The sequence below is a fragment of the Schistocerca americana genome, chromosome 4, assembly GCF_021461395.2.
Source record: "Schistocerca americana isolate TAMUIC-IGC-003095 chromosome 4, iqSchAmer2.1, whole genome shotgun sequence".
Taxonomy (NCBI): domain Eukaryota; kingdom Metazoa; phylum Arthropoda; class Insecta; order Orthoptera; family Acrididae; genus Schistocerca; species Schistocerca americana.
Window position 1 is genome coordinate 368,927,486 of NC_060122.1, and position 26,425 is coordinate 368,953,910.

Consider the following 26,425-nt stretch of genomic DNA (forward strand, 5'->3'; position numbering starts at 1 on the left):
GCTCTTGTACAAACAACTGATGGTTGGAAATTTACGAATACCTAACTTTGAGGATGAAGGGATCAAAGCCAAAATTCCTTACTTATACTTTGAAATACTGTCCCTGTATTTCTTCACCCTCATATTCCAGATGGCTGGACGATTTTCCATTTCGAAAATAAGTTTCTCTGTGTCTAAATTTACCCCAGTATGGCAGCGGCAGAAGTTAGGTGTGAAACGAGGCAAGGTGTGTCGTCACCAGCGCACGTTTGTGAAGTCGACAACCCCGGCACCGCATACAGCGCGGTAGTCGGGTTTTCCGCAAGCAACAGCGTCGACTGCGTGGCCACACCCTTAAGAACGGTAACCAATGCGTCGTTGTCTTTCATATTGTTGTTGTTGTGGTCTTCAGTCCAGAGACTGGTTTGTTGCAGCTCTCCATGCTACTCTATCCTGTGCAAGCTTCTTCATCTCCCAGTACCTACTGCAACCTACATCCTTCTGAATCTGTTTAGTGTATTCATCTCTTGGTGTCCCTCTACGATTTTTACCCTCCACGCTCTTCCAATACTAAATTGGTGATCCCTTGATGCCTCAGAATATGCCCTACCAACCGATCCCTTCTTCTAGGCAAGTTGTGCCACAAATTTCTTTTCTCTCCAATTCCATTCAATACCTTCTCATTAGTTATGAGATCTACCCATCTAATCTTCAGCATTCTTCTGTAGCACCACATTTCGAAAGCTTCTATGTCATCGGCGAACCTCAAAATTTTTATTTGTTCTCCATGGATTTTAATTACTACTCCGAATTTTTTTTTCCTTTACTGCTTGCTCAATATACAGATTTAATAACACAGGGGATAGGCTACAACCCTGTCTCACTCCCTTCCCAACCACTACTTCCCTTTCATGCCCCTCGACTCTTATAACTGCCATCTGGTTCCTGTACAAACTGTAAATAGCCTTTCCCTCCATGTATTTTACCCCTTTTCTTAACCTTATGTTACAAGTCGTACGGTCAGTATTGCCTCGCTTGCTCCAGCATTTCTACGGAGTCCAAACTGATCATCCTCGAGGTCGGCTTCTACATGTTTTTCCATTCGTCTGGAAAGAACTCTTTTGCTTATTTTGCAGCCGTGATTTATTTAAATTGTAGTTCGGTAATTTTCACACCTGCGAACACCTACTTTCTTTGGAATTGGAATAATTAAATTCTTCTCGAAGTCTGAGGGTACTTCGCCTGTCTCATACGTCTTGCTCGCCAGATAGAAGAGTTTTCTCTTTGCTGGCTCTCCCAGGGCTATCATTAGTTCTAATGGAATGTCCTCTTCTCCGGAGCCTTGTTTAGACTTAGGTCATTCAGTTCTCTGTCAAACTCTTCACGGAGTATCATGTCTCCTATTTCATCTTCTTCTACATTCTCTTCCATTCTATAACATTGTCCTTAAGAACACGGCCCTTGCATAGACCCTATATATACTCCTTCCACCTTTCTGCCTTCCCTTCTTTGCTTCGACCCGGTTTTCCATCTGAGCTCTTGATATTCATGCAAGTGGTTCACTTTTTTCCAAAGGTCTCTTTAATTTTCCTGTAGGCTGTATCTATCTTACCCCTAGTGATATACGCCTCTACATCCTCACATTTGTCCTCTAGCCATCTCTGCTTAGCCATTTTGCACTTCCAGTCGATCTCATTTTTGAGACGTTTGTATTCCTTTTTGCCTGTTTCATTTACTGCATTTTTATATTTTCTCCTTTCATCAATTACATTCAATATTTGTTCTGTTACCCAAGGACTTCTATTAGCACTTACCATTTTACCTACTTTTGCATCTGCTACCTTCACTATTTCATCTATCAAAGCTAACCATTCTTCTTTTACTGTATTTCTTTCCCCCATTCTTGTCAATCGTTCCCTAATGCTCTCCCTGAAACTCTCTAAAACCTCTGGTTCTTTCAATTTACCCTTGTCCCTTCTCCTCAAACTACAACTTTTCTGCAGTTTCCTTAGTTTTAATCTACATTTCATAACCAATAGATTGTGGTCATTGTCCACATATGCCCCTGGAAATGTCTTACAATTTAAAACCGGGTTCCTGAATCTCTGTCTTACCATTATATAATCTATCTGAGACCTTCCAATATCTCCAGGCTTCTTCCATGTATACAACCTTCTTTTATGATTCTTGAACCAAGTGTTAGCTATGATTAAGTTATGCTCTGTGGAAAATTCTACTAGGCGGCTTCCTCTTTCATTCCTTACTCGCATTCCATATTCACCTACTACGTTTGCTTCTCTTCCTTTTCCTACTATCGAGTTCCAGACACCCATAACTATTACATTTTCGTCTCCCTTCACTATATGAATAATTTCTTGTATAGCATTATACGTTTCATCAATCTCTTCGTCATCTGCGGAGCTAGTTGGTATACAAACTTGTACTGCTGTGGTAGGCGTGAGTTTCGTATCTGTCTTGGCCACAATAATGCGTTCACCATGCTGTTTGTAGTAGCTTACCGGACTTCCTATTTTCCTATTCATTATTAAACCTACATTAAAGAGCCTTCAACAGTTTGAACAGTCCCCCACTGACATGCAGGGCTCATGGATACATGAGATTTTCTCCATAAACGTACACGTCCTTTGACTCGATACAATTTGAAACGAGACTCGTACGACCAGGCTACATGTTTCCAGTCATCAGCAGTCCAATGTCAGTGTTGACGGGTCCAGGCGACGCCAAACGCTGTTGCACAGTCGTCAAGGGCAAACGAGTGGGTCTACGACTCCCAAAGCCCATATCGATGATGTTTCGTTGAATGCTTCCCACGCTGACACTTGTTGATGGCCCAGCACTGAAATCTGCAGCAATTTGCGGAAGGGTTGCTTTTCTGTCTCGTTGAACGAACCTCTTCAGTCCTCGGTGGTCCCGTTCTTGCAAGATTTTTTTCTGGCCGCAGCGATGTCGGAGATTTGATGTTTTACCGGATTCCTGATATTCACGGTGTATTCATGAAATGGTCATACGCGAAAATCCCCACGTTCTCGCTACCTCGGAGACGCTGTGTCCCGTCACTCGTGCGCCAACTATAACGCCACGTTCAAACACTTAAATTTTGATATCCTGCCATTGTAGCAGTAGTAAACGATGTAACAACTGCGCCAGACACTTTTTGTCTTATATAAGGTTGCCGACCGCAGCGCTGTATTCTGCCTGTTTACATAAAAAATGGTTCAAATGGCTCTGAGCACTATGGGACCTAACTTCTGAGGTCATCAGTCCCCTAGAACTTAGAACTACTTAAACCTAACTAACCTAAGGACATCACACACATCGATACCCGAGGCAGGATTCGAACCTGCGACCGTAGCGGTCGCGCGGTTCCAGACTGTAGCGACTAGAACCGCTCGGATAGTCCGACCGGCCCTGTTTACATATCTCTGTATTTGAGTACGTAAACTATACCAGTTACTTTGTCGTTTCAGTGTAGTAAGCAGTATTGGTGTTTTACACAGTTTTTGTAGCACATGGAATTTAGGTCAGAGTGCGTATATCACACAAGGCTTACACTTCTGAAGCACTGTCATATATGGCAGTAGTAATCTGCACGAGGAAAGTAGGTAGATAATTCTCCTTGCCAATAAGCGTTAGTAAACAACTCGATTTTAATGTTTGGTTGAGTCAGTCTTTCCAACAATAATTTCTGTTTCGATTTCTTCACATTCTTCATGCAGCCACTGCTTATTAGTCTCCCTGCACTTCCTATTTATTTCATTCCTCAGCGACATATATTTCTATATTCCTGAATATTCCGGAACATTTTTTACTTCCTTCTTTCATCGATCATCTGAAGTTGCCAATGGTTTCTTCACAGTTATCTTCTTTGTACCCATGTTTTTCTTTCCATCTTTTACGATCGCCCTTTTTAGAGATATCGATACCTCTTCAACTGTACTACCTTGCCGTATCTGTAGCCTTAGAGAACTTAAAGCGCATCTCGTCGTTCTCAGTAGTTGCGTGTACCACTTCTTTGCATATTGATTATTCCTGGCTAAACTCTTAACTAATCTCTTAAAAACAAAAATTTATTAGGAAAAACATGGTTTAGGGAGTTACCAAGTTTCACATCGAAGGATACTGTATGCAGCCAGTCTTATATCAATATATGATTATACCAAATATTGTGAGTAATTAGGATGCTATCTGATTATATTTCGGCGATTAGTTTGTGCACCGCCTTATCATTTTAAGCATAATTTCTTCAAACTTCCATTAAATACCACTGCCTTCTTTATCTCTTTTCTCTTTCTGCCATATATTTCATACATTCTTTTGAGTGCATATCATTTAGCTCCGTTACCCTACCTGATCATTTGTCGTCTTTGCCCTGCCTAATCATACTTCATCTGATATTTACTCTGTCTAATCATTTCATCTAAATTTCATCTTTGTAACCATTTCTTTGCCAATGTATATATTGTACTACTTCCTTACTAACCTTTTCCTTTTTAGATCCTCCCTATACAACTTTCATGACTTGTAACATATGTTTCATGATTTATGTAAACTCACTACAGTGCTACACTTAACATAATTATTATACTAATGGCGTCACATTTTATAGTAACAATTTATACACAGAATACGCATTATAAAGAAACTCAGTAAATAACGTGAGCATAAGAGGTAATTACAACCTGAAAATACCCAAAGACAGTTAGTCCAATAAGTCACATGTGTTAGCAGAAAACATAATAAAAGAATCTTATCTATGCCACTGCAAAACGATTGAAACTGAAAAATAAAAAAGTAGTCATTACTATCACACATACTTCCTGAATGCCCTTTCTATGATTGCAGTGTACTGTCTGTCTGTGTCATCCTCTTTTCCAAAATTTCCCAAACACCTAGGCTGAAGGACAATATTGTCATGAAATTGCGATATTTGAATGTAAAGTGTATGTGTAAGGCAAAGAAAAGGCAGATTAGTTCTAAAGAATTCAGTAGAAACTAAATTTTGCGTGCATGCAGCTATATACAAACCAGAAAAATATCATTCATAAATATAAACAAGGAAGTAGACACTACCATAAAGACAAATTATAAAACATTCAATCAATTGCCTTATGCTGGAAGGCAGTGTCACAAAAAAGTTATATAATTTGCATCAGATAGCCATAAACACCAGAGCAAAAAAAAAAAAAAACTGTTTTTTCTCAAATCAAGTTACGTTCATTCACTATTGTTATCTAACCACATCTTCCCAAAAACTTACCTTCTATGCTCTTACGCTTATAAACAAGGAATGCATCCACATGGCATAAACATTGACTATAACAAGAATCATGGTCACTGTGTCAGAACCGTTACTCACTCACACTTCCTCTACATTAATCATCATAATCATTGCCTCAATCTATTACAGTATGCATCATAAATCATATAATTATTACGCCATGTACCCAACCATCATAAATCACATTATTCTACTACAATACTAATCATATTCGCTGTCTTTGTTTCACTATACACTTCAAATAACAATTCCCTGCCCTGATTTCGTCCACTTTCTTCCACATAAACAACACCTCATAGCTATAACTGCAAATTTTCACTTCAGTAAGCAGAACTTCACTACCTCACAATAGATCTGAAAAACTTCGTTCTAGACAACACAATTACTCATCAACAGTCGTAGAAAATGTCATACGTTTATGTGCAGTCATCACTGTGTTTAGCTAAAAATATTTCTCATGTGAACAGCATATTAATGATAACCTGTATATCCTCCCCTAACAGGTTTTAAAAGCACCAACAATGTTCATTTTATTAGAAAAATGTTGATCTTCTTTAAATTCTAGATGAAATTTCGTAGTTCTAGCAGTTTGTTTGGAGTGCGTGACATGGCAGAAAATCGCTTAATATGTTTCGCGATAAATGAAGGTTGTTACGCCTGAAAAGTCGCCCTATTACTGCCAGAAGTTCCCTGCCACGCGTTGAGAGTCGGTCTGGCAAGTGGTGCAATAGCGTTGTTTACCACTAACTGTTGCTGTGCGATGTAATGCAAGGAACGTTTTAGAAACAGGTGACATGTTGTTCTATACAGCATCACCGGTCACCGGTCTAACTGTGTTGGTGAGGCAGTAAATTTATCCACAGAGCAGTTACTGCGTCACTGCAATTCACTTTGGAGGTTGGAGGTGTGGCGGTGGGACTTGTAGGCCCGTACCACCTTCTGACGGTGACAGTACTACATGAATCAGGCAGAAAAATTTTGCCTAACGTGGGCAGGTATGATTGGAAAGTATTGGACGTAGAATGGGAACTAGTCCCGCCAAAGGATGCGTTCGTGGTTGTCGTGCCAGACCTATCGTTGGCCATGGTCGGAATCCGGGTCCTCTAGGATGGTTGGGGGAACCGGATGTCGATGCCAGAGGCGTCGAAGTGTGGTCCCAACGTTGCGTAGCCCATGGACGGTGTCCCGCAGGCCATCCGCTTTCTCACAGAACCGCCGAGCGTTGTTGCGTATGGTCGTCTTTAGGGGGACCATATCCGCTTCCTTGTAGACGTCTTTAGGGGGACCATATCCGCTTCCTTGTAGAGAATGACAATTCTTCGGAGTCGCGGGCGTAGAGGCTTCACCTGGGCAAATTGCTCTGCAGGCGCTGCAAGAAGCTCTGGACATTACTTATACCGCAATATTCATTATTCAACTGCGAGAATTGTGCGTTTTTCCGTCTGTAACTGTTTCTGTGTTTGGGTTTGTTATGAGAGTTACTATAGTTTTTGTTTTCATATAGCACAAACGCGTCTAGCATGTAATAGTTTTCGATGTTATTAGTATTACATTTTTTCGCTAAACTGTTGTCACAGTCCAATTCCAATTTCTGAACTAACGTTTGAAATACTTCTAAGTTGTCTTTACATCCGCGGGCCAAAATTACATGTCACAAATGTATAGGTTACTTTGTTAAAAAAACGCGTATTAACTCCGATGGACTGTATGTATTTGTAAGTACAGATTTCTGCATACCATATGTCCGAAGTACTTTTCTGGGCTACAGAAGTCAGACTGTTCAAACTCTCGTAACATCATAATTCTATGTTTTACACAATCCTGTGGGGCCCGGGACCAGGAGGCTGACAAAAACGCTCAGTAGAAATCATCACGTTTTGACAATCTCTCACTATCGAACGCATTATTTCTTCATTTCCATTTTGCGTATAACCACAGAGAATATCTAATTTGTGCTAGAGTGAACAATTTGGTGGAAAGAATATCGAAAACGATCAATCCAAGCTGGGTGGTGAATTTCGATACTGTGACTCCTGAAAATTAACTTACTGTCAAAAAGAGTTTGTATTTAAACTTACAGTGTTTTGTGTGACCCAGACCGTTGTCTATTGCATCACGTCGACATTCACTGTCATATCTGGATGTGTCGCACTTTGTATGGTCACCAAAGTTTTCTGAACATGAATCTCAACGATCGAATTCGTCCTTCTCGTCGTCGCGGTTAAACTGAATTTCAATACGGTAGACTTTCTCATTCTTCTTGTTTCTATATCGCTTATTTTCCCGATGACATTTCACCTGGTTGTCTTTAAAATTTACTAATGAGTGGTATTCTTCTGTGTCTGAAAGCTGTACTGGTCATATCTCATTTGAATCTCTATCTGCACTTGGTTGACAAATTTGTCATTTTCACTGTCTGGTCAGCCTGTTTTTCTTTAACTGTGCTTAACTGTTCTTTTTGCTGAACGAGATTTTCACTCTGCGGTGGAGTGTGCGCTGATATGAAACTTCCTGGGAGATTAAGACTGTGTGCCGGACCGAGACTCGAGCTCGAGACCTTTGCCTTTCGCTAGAAAGTGCTCTTCCATCTGAGCTACCCAAGCACGACTCACGCCCCGTCCTCAAAGCTTTACTTCTGCCAGTACCTCGTCTCCTACCTTGAAACTTTACAGAAGCTTTCCTGCGAACCTTGCAGAAATAGCACTCCTGAAAGAAAGGATAATTGCGGTCACATGGCTTAGCCACAGCCTGGGGGGACGTTCCAGAATGATATTTTCACTCTGCAGCGTAGTGTGCGCTGATATGAAACTTCCTGGCAGATTAATCAATACCTTCACTGCGTGATAACAACAGTGAAGTCACTGATGACAGTGCCACTAAAGCAGAGTTATTAAACACGGTTTTCCGAATCTCCTTCACCAAAGAAGACGAAGTAAATATTCGTGAATTCAAGTCAAGAACAACTGCCAAGATGAGAAACACAGAAATAAATATCCTCGGAGTAACGAAGCAGCTAAAATCACTTAATAAAAGCAAGGCCTTCGGTCCAGATTGTATACCAGTCAGGTTCCTCTCAGAGTATGTAGATAAAATAGTTCCATATTTAACAGTTACGTACAACCACTCGCTCACACAAAGATTCTTACCTAATGACTGGAAAATTGCTCAAGTCACACCAATATCCAAAAAGGGAAGTAGGAGTAATCCGTTGAATTACAGGCCTATATCACTAATGTCTATTTGCAGTAGGGTTTTGGAACATACACTGTTTTCGAACATTATGAAGTACCTCGAAGAAAACGATTTATTGACACATAGTCGGCACGGTTTCAGAAAATATCGTTCTTGTGAAACACAACTAGCTCTTTATACTCATGAAGTAATAAGTGATATCGACAGGGGACGTCAAATTAATTCAATATTTTTAGATTTCCAGAATGCTTTCGACACCGTTCCTCACAAGCGTCTTCTAACCAAACTGCATGCCTACATAGTGTCGCCTCAGTTGTTGGACTGGATTAGTGATTTCCTATCAGAAAGGTTACAGTTCGTAGTAATAGATGAAAAGTAATCGAGAAAAACAGAAGTAATATCCGGCGTTCCCCAAAGAAGTGTTATAGGCTCTCTATTGTTCCTGATCTATTATAACGACATAGGAGACAATCCGAGTAGCCATCTTAGATTGTTTGCAGATTATGCTGTCATTTACCGTCTTGTAAAGTCGTCAGATGATCAAAACGACTTGCAAAATGATTTAGATAAGACATCTGTATGGTGCGAAAAGTGGCAGTTGACCCTGAATAAGGAAAAGTGTGAAGTTATTCACGTGAGTACTAAAAGAAGTAAGCTAAATTTCGATTACGCGAAAAGTTACACAAATCTGAAGGCAGTGAATTCAACTAAATACTTAGCGATCACAATTACAAATAACCTAAATCGGAACGATTGCATAGATAATATTGTGGGTAGAGCAAACCAAAGACTGCGATTCACTGGCAGAACACTTAGAAGGTGCACCAGGTCTACTAAAGAGACTGCTTACACCACGCTTGTCCGCCCTATTCTGGAGTATTGCTGTGCAGTGTTTCATCCACATCAGGTGGGACTGACGGATGACATCGAAAAAGTACAAAGACGGGCGGCTCGTTTTGTATTATCGCGCAATAGGGGAGATACTGTCACAGACATGATACGTGAATTGGAGTGGCAATCATTAAAACAAAGGCGTTTTTCGACGGGATCTCCTCATGAAATTTCAATCACCAGTTTTCTCCTCCGATTCCGAAAACATTCTGTTGCGACTCACCTACATAGGGAGAAATGATCATCACGATAAAATAAGAGAAATCAGGGCTCGAACAGAAAAATTTAAGGGCTCGTTTTTCCCACGTGCAGTTCGAGAGTGGAACGGTAGAGAGACAGCTTGGAGGTGGTTCATTGAACCCTTAGCAAGGCACTTAATTGTGAACGGCAGAATAATCACGTAGATGTAGATTAAAACTGTGTACCGGACCGAGACTCGAACTCGGGACCTTTGCCTTTCACGAGCGTATGCTCTACCATCTGAGCTATCCAAGGACGACTCATGCCCCGTCCTCACAGCTTTACTTCTGGCGGTACCTCGTCTCCTACCTTCCAAATTTTACAAAAGCTCTCCTGCGAACCTTGCAGAACTAGCACTCCTGAAAGAAAGGATATTGCGGAGACATGGCTTAGCCAGACGCTGGGGGATGTTTCCCAATTGATATTTTCACTCTGCAGCGGAGTGTTCGCTGATATGAAACTTCCTGGAAGATTAAAACTGTGTGCCTGACCGAGACTCGAACTCGGCACCTTTGCCATTCGCGGGCAAGTGCTCTACCATCTTTCTTTCAGGAGTGCTAGTTTTGCGAGGTTCGCAGTACAGATTCTTAAAGTTTGAAAAGTAGGAGACGAGGTACCGGCAGAAGTAAAGCTGTGAGGATGGGTGTGAGTCGTGCTTGGGTAGCTCAGATGGTAAAGCCCTTTTCCACAGAAGGCAAAGGTCCCGAGTTCGAGTCTCAGTCTGTCACACAGTTTTAATCTGCCAGGAAGTGTTCTTTTTGCTCTTCAGATATCAATGTCAAAGTTTCCAATTGTTCGCTGACTTCTTTTACCATTGTGTTACGCAGTTCGTTCTGTTCTTGTATCTGTGTAACTAAAGCACTCGAAACTACAGTGCTGATTTTAGGTAACAATTAGCCCTTGTCATTACGCTCGTTTCTTTTCATTCTTTCGTGCTGTATTTCAAGGTCACGTATTCTAGTTGTAAAACTGCTAATTACTGGCGAAGGTCTTTTTAATTTCTTCCCTAATCTCAGTTTATAAACTTTGTATTTTCAGTTTCATTTCTTCCTGCAATTTTTTTCTCTTCCTGTGATTTTCTGTGCTTTTCCTGTGATTTTCTGTCCTCTCACTTCGATTCTTTCATTCCTCTACTAAGTGATATACTACTTTCTTTCTGTGATTTCCTGTTGTCTTCCTGCGATTTTCTGTTTTCATCTTGTGTTTTTTTAAGCATCTGACGAATTAATTGTAGAAAATTTTATCAGATGCTTGCAGTAGAGTTCTATATTGTTGTTCACTGAAGGTGATGTATGTTATGTTCGTTTAAAAGTCATTCACACAAAACCTGCTTCGAGGTGTCTGTTACCAGTTGTGGTGAAATTTCGCACGACTGTGTAAACTACAGTAAACTTTCGCTAGATTGTGGCGACTTATCGGCGACCGATTCCACTTCAGAATTTCCGTGTTCATTGCCCATTGTTTGTTCTGTTTCATTATACTTCGCTAAACTGGATAATAATCGTAGATCCCTCAATTTCCTGTAGTCTCAAGTAAACAGTTGGTAGTTGCTAAGTGCTCAGTGTGGTTTATCTGGTCCTGTACCGAATCGTTATTTTGTAACACATTGTGTTGGCTTGTGCTACGACGAATTCCCATAATGTTTTCCGTTGTGCCAAACATGATGATACACTATCTCTCGGAAAAACTAAATTGCTACTATGACCAAACAACCAAAAACTGAAACTGTACTGCTGTTCACACAAATGCGCAACAATGAATGAAATTCACACAGATACTATACTATGAAGTCATGTAATAAAATAACTGATAACCATCACACGAGACAAAATGCATAAAATGTACACAAAATTTTAAATCAATTGTCTGAAAAAGAAGTACTGCTTTAGTAAAGTTAGCGCAGCAATTTTTTTCTGCTTTAGAGACATGCAGCGATATCTGACTATGTATTAACAAAAAAACATCGATTATCCTAGAGCTGTCGCCAAATGTAACCTCTCCACTATATGTTCCTGTATGAAATCAAGGCCAACCTTACCTCCCATTCTATAAAAGAATCTATGTACTACCAATATCATGTAACCACAGAGTGATATTCAATTTAAACTCATATGACAATCTTTGGCTAAACAGAGCCTAATTTGAACTGAACAGTAATAGGTCTGAATACAACTAGTCTTTCTATTAAATACACAACGGAAGTAAATCAGTTATCTGGCCCTAATCAGAATTTCCACCTATCTCGCACCTTGACAAGATTGTAACAGATTTCTCGAAGGCACAACAATAAACAGGAAGCCGATAGTTGCTAAGCTACATTTCTATTTCTAAATGAATATACAAACTGTTGCGTGCCACTTGATGCAGAATGGAAATGCGTAATGATAAACCTTCTTTAAACGGTGTGTTTGGGGGGGATGGGGGGAGAGTAATTATTCACATGAAATTGAGAGGTTCCATACCTTCTTTTACATGTCGCCTCTCATTTTCATCAATTTAATTAATGCTTCATGTCATTGGACGGTGGTAACAGTCCAATTAAGGTTATCGTAATGAGAGTATGTGTACCGAAAGCTCAAAATACTTTTCATTTGATTCCCGTGCATGTTGGGTGGCCTGTGCGAGGGACGCGGCACACCGCGGTTCCGGCTGGGGACTGCACTTCTGCGAATACTGAGAGGATGATACATCAATGGGCTTAAGCGCCTGGAAGAACCACTGACGTCGGTCGAGTTTTTCCCATGGTATTCGCAGGGCGAAAGGACCTGTCGCCGCAGTTTATGTGTTTACTGTTCCGGTGCATCTGGAACGAAGACTGCTGGCACCGACTGACTACATTCTCCTCATGATTCTGAGAATACTTGTGGACCGTGCCTTGCTGGGCGAGACTGGCGCCAGATGGCCGGTGGTCTAGGCAAGTTGTTTTCGCAGCCGGTCAAATGGCAAGTTCAGTGCTCTCAGCTGAATAGCAGAGGCATGATTGGTCAACTTAAACTGAGGCTAGTTGACGTCATAAAGCCCTGCTATAAATTGGAGGGAACGGTCGCTATTGGCGCGAATGATATTTTGAGATAGTGTGGGGGAATTTTGGAATCAGCACTGAATGCTGATTCGAGGTTTTCGAGGATAGTAGGTAGTTGAGCAATGTTTGCTTCTCTCTTGCGTTGCGCGGACGCATTCGGGATCTGATCTTCGTAGGAATCGCTGACGGTCTTGCGATTTAGTCGCACTTTTTCGGCAGAACTTAGAATTCTCGGACAGCCTTCGAGGCCAGGGGTATAAACAGAGTTGCTGCACACCAGAAGTCGGCGCCTTCATCAGAACATTGCCTAACGACGACCTGCTACAGATTTCAGGACTGGTAAAGGATTTTACGACTCCGGCATTGTAAGACCCATCAACTTTGTACTGAAGTCCTCAACAGATCGCATTGCTACAAGACCACCTTGCTTGTTTCTCCATGTGATCCTATTTGAGCTCTCACTACTATTCGCGATGCTGCAATATAGTCGGGAGAGTAATTTTTGATTCATTAGGACCTCCAGTCATTATCGTGAATCTATTGCATCACAGAGAAGGAGCCCCCTGTTCTAGAGCCAGCTCTTATTCTCATAATTGTTCAGTATACCCTATCCTTTAACCTACTGTTTGTGTCGATAATCATGTGCCTTTATGTTCTGATGCACAATAAATCTCATTGTAATATTTAATCCGCATATCTTTTCGTAGATATATGCAGAATCCCATTTCCTGTTGTTTATTAAGATAAAGTTCTCTTTTTTTCTCTAGATTATGATTTTATTAAATTATTATGAGTGTGCACTCGTTATTTTACCAACTAGCAGGGTCCACCATCATTTCCTTTCGTTACGGTTTGCACATAATAAATTAGGTCATAGGTAAGGAGGGGGTCGAGTGCATGACTCATTCTCATGCGAAATTTGTCAGAATTAAAGAGGTACTGACTGTTCTCCACCCCGGAACCTCGCAAAATGATATTCCAATGATTTAATGATAAACATTCTTTAAATAGTGAACTGATATTCCAAGATAACGATTTTAGAATGAAGTATGTATTAAGAGAGACAAAGTAAATCTTTGCTTAACCTTCACACACAACAGTGCTCTGAGAAATAGTAAGCTTCACAAAGTGGACAATGACTTGAAAAGGATACAATGTTAACATAGAATTTCTATTTCTACTTAAACCAAACAGTTTAATCAGTTGATATCTTAAAGCATGTCTCAGGAAACTCTGGTGGTCATCCTCGCAGCTCTGAGCAAGTTAAGTAGCTGACGAGAATTATTGTAACAAGCTAGCCGCACAAGGCTGCAGTCTTACCTCGAACTTCTTCTCAGAAATAATAACGTTTTTCAAAATTTATATTTCTTCGCTTTTCAACATACATCATACTTATCTTTGTTGTTCTTTATAGTAAATCTTTCTTCATCTAACGGATACCATCACAAATGAACACAGCCCCACTGAAACGTCCATTCACCTACCACATTTCAACTAAAAATGTGTAGAGGCAAAGACTGTGCCACAACAAGACCAAAGATTGTTGAACAGTAACGTAACTAGCTGTCTCTGTGACGTGGACATCGATAACTTACAAAAATAGAAATGACCTCCTCTTCTTACAGTGGTATACACATGAATGTGACTTCCAGAGTATAGAGTATATGTAGAATGTAATTTCTTAAAATTACATCAAGCCACTAGCTCGACAAGCGAGTCCCAGGATATCAGACATATTAATAACAAACATACCGGATTCAACAAAGATATTATTGAGATGGAGCTTAGCGGCCAATGACCTCAGCAGTTTGGTCCCGTAAGACCTTACCACAAATTTTACAAATTTTTACCTACAGAGATAAATTTTCAAATGTTTTGTTTAAGCTTATACATGTAAATAAATATGCTGAAATTCTTTCACCCATTCATACCAAAAATATGTAAAATAAAATATTTTTTATTAAAGATATTGGAAGTTGATTACGTAAATATTTATATGGATTCAAGCTAACACAGTTCAACTTTGGCAGTTGCAGTTAAACAGATTTCGAGGAAAACGAAAGAAAACAATTATACATGTACCGAAATTATTAATTTTGTAGTAATCTTAAAATTCGAAGAAAAATTTTGTAAATTAAATTTAAAATGCTGATCACCATGCGCCATTCTACTTGTTCATCTTTAATATCTTAGGCATACCGTTTGATAACATGATAGTATGCGTTTCGCACGCGTTCCCCCTGAGCTTTCTGTCTTCGTACTGATGCCGTGCACCAAACATCCCCTCTCGTTGCTACCATTTCGTAGCGCTAATACGAGGAGTTGTTCATCATCCGAGCTACTCATTTCTGCTCTTATACCAAAAATATAGAATTAAGTGACTCTATGAACGGATGGCGCACACAAAGATAACGCGTTCCGAGTGATGTGACTAAGTAGTCTACCAACACGTCAATTTCACAACACATGCAAGCAGCTGTCAAAGCCGTTTCGGCCGCTTCCAAACAGCAAAAGCTGGCACAGCGTCATAGGTCGCCGCAGCCAGCCGCTCTTGCCTATTGTGTGTCTTGACGCTCTACGCCCCCCCCCGCCCCCCCCCACCCCCCCGCCGCACCATCAGGTCGTATTCTGTCTGGCCAGGCCTTAACATGGGTTAAGTGACTCGATATACTCACGTTAGCACGTCCCGAATGTTGCCACGGGCAAACCTTAGCATTTTTAAATTTGTTGGCGATGAGAAGGAGAAAGAACTTTTAATGGTTGTATATTTACTTCCTACTCGCAAATTAGTAAAGTTTCAAATCTATCTGTTATATGGCATCTGTAAAACTAAAAAGTCTTTATAGCCTCTTGAATGCCTATGAGTTGTTCATCAGGACAGAGTTTACCTAGCAAGCTTTAAAGGAATTTCTACATTACTTGAATTTTCACAGTCGCCGTAATCTGAAAGAGAATGGTGCTCAGACGTTGCAGCTTGCGTTCTGCTCTGCTCTGCTGATGTTGCAAGTCTCCGTCGTTCTCTGAAACATTCTATACTGATACAGCTTAGATACAGACAGACATGACAATGAGGTAGGTGCAGCAGTACACTCCGAGGGTTCTTGAATACTGGCGTCAGACTGGAGGAAGATTATTGATAAAATTGAAAGTGCTCCGAAGAAAGGAGATCTGTTCCGAAGGAAATGCACCGTGCGCAGGCTCGAATCGACACTCACATATCAAGGGAGACCACTATCTATGCACATATATGTGAACACTTATACATTCCACTAAAGTTCGTTGTGAACGAAAAACAGCTTATCTCTTCACAAGCTTTTATTTATTTAATTTCCTTGTAGTCTTAGTAACATTTTATTACACTTAAGCTGACTTTTAAACATCTTAGCGCTAAATAAAGTTTCATGTTTAAAAAATATCACAATGGCGCCTTCTCAACAACAGAAAAATTTCCGCATCCTCCCCCATGTCTCACCATCACCTGAAGACAAAGGTCACAGTCACCATTACATCTCTTTTTCTCGTCCCAATAACCTCTCAGAGTAGTCCATATTACAGAGGCATCTTGCTCGCAGTTGATAACGTGTCTCTGAATGTTGCGTTGATATCGTGACCTTCGTTCCTGCACTAAACACTTAATTCGTTTATCTACAGCTCTTACAAGAAATATTTAGGAAAACTGACACAGTAATATTTCATGACAGTTGCATTTTTGATTGTCAACACTCATATGATTTATTACAATGGCCCTCTTGGGAATGAAATCTTTAATCTAACAGATTTCGTTGATACTACAGACCATTTAGAGATAAGTGTCTTTCAGAGTGTTCCATTATAATGCTGCGGTTTCTACAGTGGCCAAAAACAATATGATACTTTCACTGGTATAGCAGAGAATGATGAGGTACCACTTACTCAAGGCTAACTGTACAAGCTGTTCAGTTGACAATCGAACAGTTAGTTCGTTATGCTACATTTACTCTCAAGTTTTACTATTCGGACAAGTCTCGAAGGAAAACCATAGAAAACTCATAAAGAGACCCATCAAGCTTGTGCTTGTATATCTCTTAATTCAATTAAATTTCGTAAAACAATTTGGAAAATTGGTGGTAAAGTCTTATGGGACCAAACTGCTAGGTCATCGGTCCCTAAGTTTACACACTACTTAATCTATCTTAAGGCGCCCTAGACCACGCGGCTACCCTGCGCGCCGTGAAAGACAAAAATGCAGTTAGCAGAGACTATTCAATTCCAGATTAACCTACATGGGTTGCTGAACCGATTAAACAATTTAACTCTGGTGTTAGAGGTGCAAAATGAAACATTATACCACAGTAATCTGTTTTATTGTAACTGTGTTTCAACTTCAGCAATTGTATATCTCTTGTTTCGCTGTCAGAGTCGGAGGTAACCATAATTTTCAATTCACGACATTAGTACTCAGAGTTCGGGGACGAAGTTGACGTCGGTAGGGCGTGGAGGTGGGTCAGAAGGGAAGCCTGCTCCAGGACCGGATTAAATTACAAACTTACATATTAAACACCTACCGAGGAAGCCTCTCGTTCTCTTGACTAGACTTTACAACAGTTGCTCCTTGAACGAATACTTTCCTACTCAATGGAAAATTGCTCGACTCTCACCTACTCCGAAACCAGATAAAGATATACAAGACCCAAGGAACCATAGACCTATTAGTCTGCTCCCAACCCTTGGGAAACTTCTAGAGTGACTCCTGCTGGCACGAATTCGTCCCACCCTGTTGGACAATGATATTATCAGACCGGAACAGTTTGCATTTCAGGAAAAACTATCAACTGAGATTCAACTCCTACGGATTTATGAGTTTCTTTCTTATAACATGAATCGGTCAAACTACACGGCTGCAATATTTCTAGATATCCAGAAAGCTTATGACAAAGTGTGGCGGGACAAGCTCATAGCAAACTACACGATACCACAGATCTACAGGAATGCTACCTGAAATTAATAGACAACTTTCTACAGGACAGACGTTTTTTCGTACAGATAGAAGGTTACAGGTCTGAAACGAAGACCAAAGAGAGGAGATTCCGCATGGATCGGTGATTTTACCAATCCTCTTCACAGTCTATGTAAATGATCTACACAAATGACAACACGCACTATTAGCAGAATTTGCCGATGATACAGCCTTGATAACGAGCGGCCGACTGATAAATACCGTTATCAATAGACTACAACACCAATTGGATATTCTGCAACTATGGGCTACCGACAACAAGATAAAGATCAACCCTACCAAACGAAAGCTATTTTATTTACCAGTAAACGTCCGACCTTAGACAGAAGACTTACGATACAAAACTAAGAAGTGGATTGGACCACCAGTACCCGCTACCTTGGCGTAACGATCGACAACAAGCTAACATATAATCTACACATACAGATCAAACGTGAAAGAGTCATCCGCACCATCCATGGCCTTTACGCATTCCTCAGTAGCACAGACATGTCACTGCACACGAAACTGAGATTATACAAGGCCACGATCGTCCCCATGATGCTATATGGTTGTGCCTCATGGGGTATGACATGCAAAAGCAACATACAGACATTACAAATTCTTCAAAATCGCTGCCTCCGGATTATACTCCTCGCCCCCAGACAGACTCGAATACGCACACTGCACCAAGAAACAGGCTTACCAAGAATAACAGATTTCATCATTAACAAAACTAGAGCACTTTTCGAAAAAATTGACACCCTACGACCAGCCACAAGGCAATTTGAAGACGTAGGAGTAGTAGATCAAGAGCCGTGGCACATAATCAAGGTGTCACGACCAATAATTTCCTAATAAATAGAATTTGAAGTAATTGCAGGTCTAAAGGACCTTGGGCCCAAAGCCTGCCAACGATAATAAAAAGATAACCTCTACCTGACCATACAACACGAATTCCAGTCATCGAAGATGGTAGCACTACCGCCACACCACACACATTAAAAAAAGTGAAGTTGTGGACTGTCTGGAAGACGGTAGAACGGACAACTTCCTTGATAGAGAAACAGGTGGACAGAACAGGAGCTGCCACTGATCGTCAGGAGATTGAACACCACCATTATACTCGAGACAATGTGGGATAGGGTACTTTGAAAAAATATTAATTGTGTAACTAAAATTCTATAACTCGGTTTCTGAAAGAATATTGGGTTGGTTCACACTTGTCATGGACTTGCCTCTCCGAATCCTCCGAATGTAAACGTAGTTTACAAGTAAGTACTCTTTATATATCTAAGATTGTCACAATTCAATTGTTGGTTGAACTGTTACGTATTTGCAAGTTATTGGTGCATTGTGGTTCCCCGTAAAGTTTATGGAAGTGTCACATATCCACCCACAGTTTCATTATTGTGGTACATTCCTTGTAACGCCAAAGATCTGCATACTGCTGAATCATTCAAAGTTCGTGTTTTAAGAGTATGGATCTGATTTTCCTCTAGGGTAAAGAGTTGTACAATCACCACAAACAATACCGCATCTTTACTAGAAGTTTGCAGCAGTCTGCATTCTGACGCACACAAATTCTACTGAAGTTCGTAAGCCAAACATCTCACAAACGCTTCTTCAGATAAGATTTATTTGATTTAGATTACGACTTTCGAATCGGAAAAATATCATTAAGGCATACTGTATTACTCTGTATGGTACATGCTGATCTGATGGCTCCAGCAAACCGAAATACTGACAGCACAAGACACAGATTAATACTCTACCACAGTAAATCACCTGTACCAGGTACTTTTAACGACAGAGGTACCGATTTACAGCTCAAAACTTACGAAATTCCTTCCTACATCAGCTACCACAGTGGTACACATTTTCATTTCAACGAGATACATAAAATGACTAATCAAAATGAAACTAGCCATTACTATCACACAATTACTTATTGAATTTATGAAAGAATATCTTTTCATCATCAAACAAAACTGTAGTTGAAAATAAACATCTCAGAAATTAAAACTTATCACTACGTACAAATTATTCGAAATTCCTGTATTCTTAGCCAAAATATAAGTACACGTATATTCATCACATTTACAACAAACAGTAATATTTTTCAGTTATTTGTTAAAGGAAAACACTCATTATTGGTGCACATTTATTTACAGACATACTGTAATATAAGAATATTCAGACCATCCTTGTGAATGAAACACACATTAACTTATACTACAACCTTACGGAGAAATTCATTACATCTTAATGTCCACAACATCATTAACCTTTCATTAATCATTGCCGCATCTGCATCAGGCTATAGTTCACATATGAGTCCAGGTCACATCAGGAGAAGTATTTATTCAAATCCTGATGTGGGTAACGCCCTTTAGTTCGGTTTGTTCCTGGATAACCAAGTAGATACGGCCTGGGACGTGGAATTTTCAAAATGGTAAATAGCCCAATGCAGAGTAGTTGCTATTTCTTGTTCTTGTTATTTAATATCGATAACTGAAGATGCGTCCTCCAGAGTACTCGTTCTCGTATATCAGAACCTTGCACCCTGAATGTCCTTATATCGTTCACTTGTTGACATAGTCTGGCCTTTTCTGTGACATTAACCAGGGCGTCTATAACCTTTTCCTCCCGCTGAGGATTCATTCGGTGCCTTAGGGATCTTATCTACCCATCCACTCCGTTGTTCTTGGCAAAACAGCAGTTCTGCTGATGTGAAATTTGTGATGCTACTGGGCAAATTTCCCCAGGTAGTCAATGCATGTGGTTTGTCTGGCATGACAATGGGTACGCAAAGAATTATTTAGCTCTGTAAACATCTGTACTACGGGATTCACTTCGGGATGGTGCCTTGAGGTAAGTATCCGTTTAATGTCCATTCTGGCTAAGGCATATCTCCAAGCAAAACATGCAAAGTGGGAAGCGTTATCTGACAGTACTGCACGTAGCTTGCCCACAAGCGGACTGAAATCGTCAAGTAACCACATTAAAATGGTTGTGCAGGTTGCTGTCTTTAACAGATAAGCCTTCACATATTTCGTTAAAACATCAAAGAAAGAAATTATATGCTTACTGTCACCTCTAGTCCTAGGCACTGGCTCACAAACATTTCCACAAACGACGGCTAGGCGTTTGTCAGATACTATTGAATGCAATGGACTCTTTCTGCCACGATTGTTTGGCTTCATCTTTTTACATAATTGACAATAGTGAATCTCTTTCAACACTAAGCCTGATGCCCAGGAAGTAACAGTTGTCTGTTACCTTTCTGACCACTTACGAACTCCAAAATGGCCCCATTCATGGTATGTGTAACATATACACATTTTTTCATAGTCACTAGGTATGAAACCACATCAGTTCTTAGCATTTTCACTCCTCCTATCAAACAGTACTTAAACTACAATATTATAGAACTTATGTAAGCGGCGATGCTGATGTAGCTGAAGCAATTGCCGCACCTTTGACTATCTACTATCTTGTTCTTGCAATCCAACCTTACTCCGGAAAAGTTGCAAGTAATATCTTCGATAAATCGATCTTATATTAGCAAAATAGCAAAATCCCCTGTTTGTTCTTCTACAGCCATTTGCTGATTGAGCCCTTGTGGCGATCGAGATGGGACATCCGCAACTACATTCTCCTTTCCACTAATATATACAGTCTTAAGAGCATACACCTATAAAGTCGATATATATCTTGCAAGACTTGAATGGAATAACTTACAATTTCGTAAAAATGTTAGGAGCTTAGAGATCACAAATACAATCGTGTGTTATCTATACAGATAAGAGTTAAAATCTAGGAAAACCCAAACGACAGCCACCGCTTCTTGCTCTGTTGACTTATAACCTCGCCCACATGGAGACAATGTCCTACTCGCCAATGCTATGGGGCAAAATGTCGGTATTCCATCAATTATGCTTGTTTGGAATATACACGCATTCAGTCCGTCCGAGGATGTGTTCACGTTATCAAACCGAATGATATAATAATCTCGAATTCACTAATGCTGTTTTTATGTTACTGAACGCTTCTTTATATGCACTTATCCACAGCCACGCTACATTTTTTCTCAGTAGGTTCAACAATGCTTCGGCACTAAACGATTGTCGGTCTCTGTGACCGAGCGGTTCTCGGCGCTTCAGTCCGAAACCGCGCTGCTGCTACGGTTGCAGGTTCGAATCCTGCCTCGGGCATGGATGTGTGTGATGTCCTTAGGTTAGTTACGCTTAAGTAGTTCTAAGTCTAGGAGACTGATGACCACAGATGTTAAGTCCCATAGTGCTCAGAGCCATTTGAACCACTTAACGACTGATCTGGAAAGAATCAGTGGAAAAATGATGGGAGACCGAGGAACACATTTAGTGGTCCTGGATGCGTGAAAGTTCTTTATTTCAAGTACATTTTCCGAATCCTGTAAAATTCCTTTGGAATCAATTAAGTGACCTAGGATCTTGATCTTCTTTAACGTGAAATGCGATTTTTGCAGGTTAACTGTCACTCCGACCTACTTGAAAGCTTCCAGTACACGAGCTAATAATTCTACATATTCTTGTTACGCTGATGTGGCTGTCTACAAATCAGCCACAAATAGTCAGACGAACTTCGCAAGGCGGATCGTAAAACAAGTCGAGCACCCCCATTAAGGTCGAACAGAGGAACTTTGAAATGGTAGCTTCTCCATGAATAAATTAATTCTGTATCCTTCCTTGAGACTTGTCTGGCACTTATTTCCCATTAAGAAGCGCTCATTTCGATACTGGTTAGGTACTGAACACGGTGAAATTTTTGAATCGACTCTATATTTTCTGGATGTGTGCGTACTGGAACAATAATTGTACTCCCGGGCACTAGACGAGTTACTAGTGCTACTAGCGCACCAATATAGGGACTGCTCGAGGGTGCAATCAAATCCGATGAAATCAAGCGACTAATCTCCCCTTCTACTGCCGGTTTGAGCTTCCAGGGAATGGGATAAGAACTACGGCAAAACGCTTGCAGTTCGAAGACTTCAAGGTGGCAAATGTATCCTTTTACACGACCTGGCCTTCCGTCAAAGATCTTGTGATAATTATTAATTAAATTTGCTAATTGACTTCCGATCCCGTGTGAGATTCTCGGGCTCTTCTAATTTCTTAGACTTTATCATCCAAACTGCCTGTCTTTTCCATTTGTTCCAGTCCCTTGGAACACCATCAGTTACCACCAATAATCGATTTTATTCATGGCTCTCGACAGCATCGCTGATGATTTCTCATCTTTCTCAACAAGTCTAGCTGAACTTCGGATACCATCTGACTTAATGCTAAACTTCCCAGCAGAGAAGTTGGTTCTTACGTCCTTTGGCGTATACTACCCATCCTACAGTACAATCGACCATCAATTTAATAATAACGAAGAACGTGCATGTAATCGCTACATTTTCTAGCTTTAGAGAAAGCATCGTATGTATCCTCAGTATTTGCCACCGGTTGCCGACAGCTCCGACTGTTCCACAGTTATTAACGGGTAGATTAGGCAATTCCTTTTGAAAACTCCCATTATAAAAATTTATGAATGATTGTGCTGATAAACCCCTTACGTTATTTGATTTTAAAACAGCTGAGCAAAACTGAACGTGCACAGACATTTCTCTCTTTACTTATTCGGATCATCAATAAACTGACACACAATATTTTTAGCACAACGCAGTCTGACTTTCAATAATCCCTACAAAAGAATGACCCTGACAGACAATAACGTATACCTTTCATAAATCACTTACATCACAAAAATCTTCGTTACTCGAACTACAGCAATATAGCGAGTGACAATACTGCCAGCTAAATAAAAGATTCTAACTACTGAAGTCACTAACTACTGATAGGCATAGTTAGCAAATGCAAGATTTTGATAGAGAAAAAACAGTGTATTTACCTTATAGTGTTCAGGAGTCATAATATATATATATATATATATATATATATATATATATATATATATATCAGTTCATGACATCCAGTCTTACAAATTTACTGTCTCTGATGGACACACGTCCAGATCATCCGCTCTCAAAATCCTCCATCTCTCTCCCCACATCCACCATTGCTGGCGGCTCACCTCCAACTGCGCAACGCTACGCGCTGTTCACATCCAACTGCCCAACACTGCAATAGCGAATATTACAATACCAACCAGCGACAGACTGCACACAGCACAGCCAGTGATTTTCAGAGCGCTACGTGGCGTTACCAATAGAAAAACCTAAACAGCCTACTTACACTTTCTTTGTGACAGCTTTTCAAAGAGGCTGTGCGAGTTCGCATTTACAGAAACAACAGAGTCCAAACCAACAGTAACTGGAAGTCCTTCAGTATCTGCTTTTACAGCTGAGATCTGTACCGTAGGGTAATCTCCGTCACATTTATTTGTATCAAATCAGAGGGCCTCTTTCTGTACCACCATTACACCTGAATCATTTCGCTTTCACTAAATAGCCCCAGAAAGATTCCTCGGCCGCTCCTCTGGGCAGCAATACGGTCGAGGATAGTTTAACGCGTGAGCCCCTCGTTGTGGAGCACGTTCATCCGTTATAATACTTCCGTAATATTCGGTGACTGCTCCCTCTAGTCATCCCTCTACATCCTTCTGTGCAAGGAATACAATAATTATTCACTTTTTCTCCCTTAACGTGTTACTGTGCAGAAGGTTTTACCGGGCGAACCATTTTTTACTAGATTTATTTGGTGTTTCTTCAGAGGACGAACTTGATTGCGCAATATCGTCCTCATTGGGAACCAACGCAAGAAATGGTTCGTCATTATTTTCTTCCAAAGTACCTGCTGAACATCCTCGTGTTACTCGACGAAAAAAAAATCGATTAGGCGCAATGACGAAAATATCCAAGAATTTAAGTATACCAACGGTGCTAAAGTTTGAACGCCACACCTCTCTGGCTAGTTTACAGAACTCGCATTGTCTCCTTCGTTACTTGGGAAGGACTGCCAGTGCAGCGTATGGGGTGCAGGTTGTCTCAGAAGTAACGTGTTCTTTTCTGAAATCGTAATGAACGCTTACGTAATGTTGGTCCAATATCTCATGAACGGATCAGTGGCGTCAAGTCTATCGACAGGAGAAGTGTTATTGGAGTATCTACCGTGGTCGTTCTTCTCACTTTGGCGGCTATTGAGCATAGCGTGTAGTAGTGACGCGGTGATGCGGGAGGTCGACCATATCGAGCAGCTGGTTGGTAAGTTGCTGCTACTGGTGACTCCATTGGAAGACCGTAGGCTCCACACGGATCTGCACAACTTCACCCACCAGCTGAGCTGCGACCGAATCAGCTACAGTGCTGCCGCACTCTTCCACATTGACAGGTCACTGCTGACGAGTTGCATCGCCGCCATCGCCATCTCCATCTACCTCGTCATTCTCGTCGAGTTCGGTCTGCCCAGTCTCAGTAAGCAGCAAGGCGATTCGTGCAGCAGTTGATCACGCAGCCACAAGCAGAAGCTCTGCCGGGAAACTTCAGAACCAATTAATACACTTCAATGTAACATAACAGCATTTTTACAGTATGACGTAATAGAAATTTCTTTTATAATTTCTAGACTGACGTCTTTAGCGTTTGAATGTTACGAAGTGTTGTACCCATGTCTAGCAGCGCCGGATTAGCCGAGCGGTCTAGGGCGCTGCAGTCATGGACTGCGTGGCTGGTCCCGGCGGAGGTTCGAGTCCTCTCTCGGGCATGGGTGTGTGTGTGTGTGTGTGTGTGTGTGTGTGTGTGTGTGTGTGTGTGTGTGTGTTTGTCCTTAGGATAATTTAGGTTCAGTAGTGTGTAAGCGTAGGAACTGATGACCTTAGCAGCTAAGTCCCATAAGATTTCACACACATTTGAACATTTTTGTACCCATGTCTTTGCAGCAGATTTTCTCATGAAGCTCTTGTAACTCACCTGCGCATAAAGGTTCATTTTTTTGAAAGTCTTAATTGTCGCCAGGTACGATACATAAGTTAAAAATTTGGCTCGAAGGTGGCTACAAACATCCTCTGTAACGGTACGAAAGCGTGGCGCCCTGCGACGCAACCCATGGATTCGACGATAAAGGTGTCGACATACGCGGGAACAAGGCCAGAGCTCAGAAGCTCATGTGACGTGTAAAGTGGGTTAATCATGTCACTTTGTCAACAAATTTTATGGAAAATCGGGTATTCGTCACCGTGGATGTGCCACAATATAGGAACGTCGTCACAGCCCCTCTTATTCACATTTGATTTCTTCTCTAGGCGGCAGATCAGAACCGCCTCGTTCAACATAGAAATCACGCGGATTTCCTGTGAATGATCGAGGAAAACATTTCAGACACACTCCCGCTCAGAATCGACAAGGGGAAGCCTCAAGAGGTATCATAAAGAGCTTCAACGATACCAGTCCTTTTCTTGGGACGTTGAGTGTCACACCCTTGCGGCCGGAAACTGACCTTCTTTCGCGTGTATCGACATCTTGCTGGTCGAAGCGTAGTCGAGCCCAAGGGCGACTTCGCATGGTTCTACGCTTTTGTATCGTTACACAGTAGGGTTTGAGCCAAATCTGAACTTATGTCGCAGTTGGGGTCAAGTAATGGGTTACGAAAATGTGATTCTGTGATCCGGTTGCCAATATAGAATTTAGGCAAAAGCATTGTAGCTGTTGCAGAATATCCAAGATCAAAAAACTGAACTCACTGTGTGAAATATTCCTACTAAAATACTGTACAATTTATGTAATGTCATTCCAGCTGATTATTGAGACATATAGTAAAGCCTTTTGCTGGAATTTCCTTGTTCA

General features: G+C 40.9%; 1 protein-coding gene across 1 annotated transcript in view; it reads left to right on the plus strand.

The window, feature by feature from the left end:
* The first annotated feature begins 24,813 nt into the window (after positions 1 to 24,813).
* LOC124613489 (gustatory and pheromone receptor 32a-like) overlaps positions 24,814 to 26,425 on the plus strand; it is a 31,722-nt gene continuing 30,110 nt past the window's right edge. Inside the window, exon 1 of the mRNA XM_047142197.1 lies at positions 24,814 to 25,057. Coding sequence (XP_046998153.1) covers positions 24,814 to 25,057 — 244 coding nt within the window. The remainder of the gene's footprint in view (positions 25,058 to 26,425) is intronic.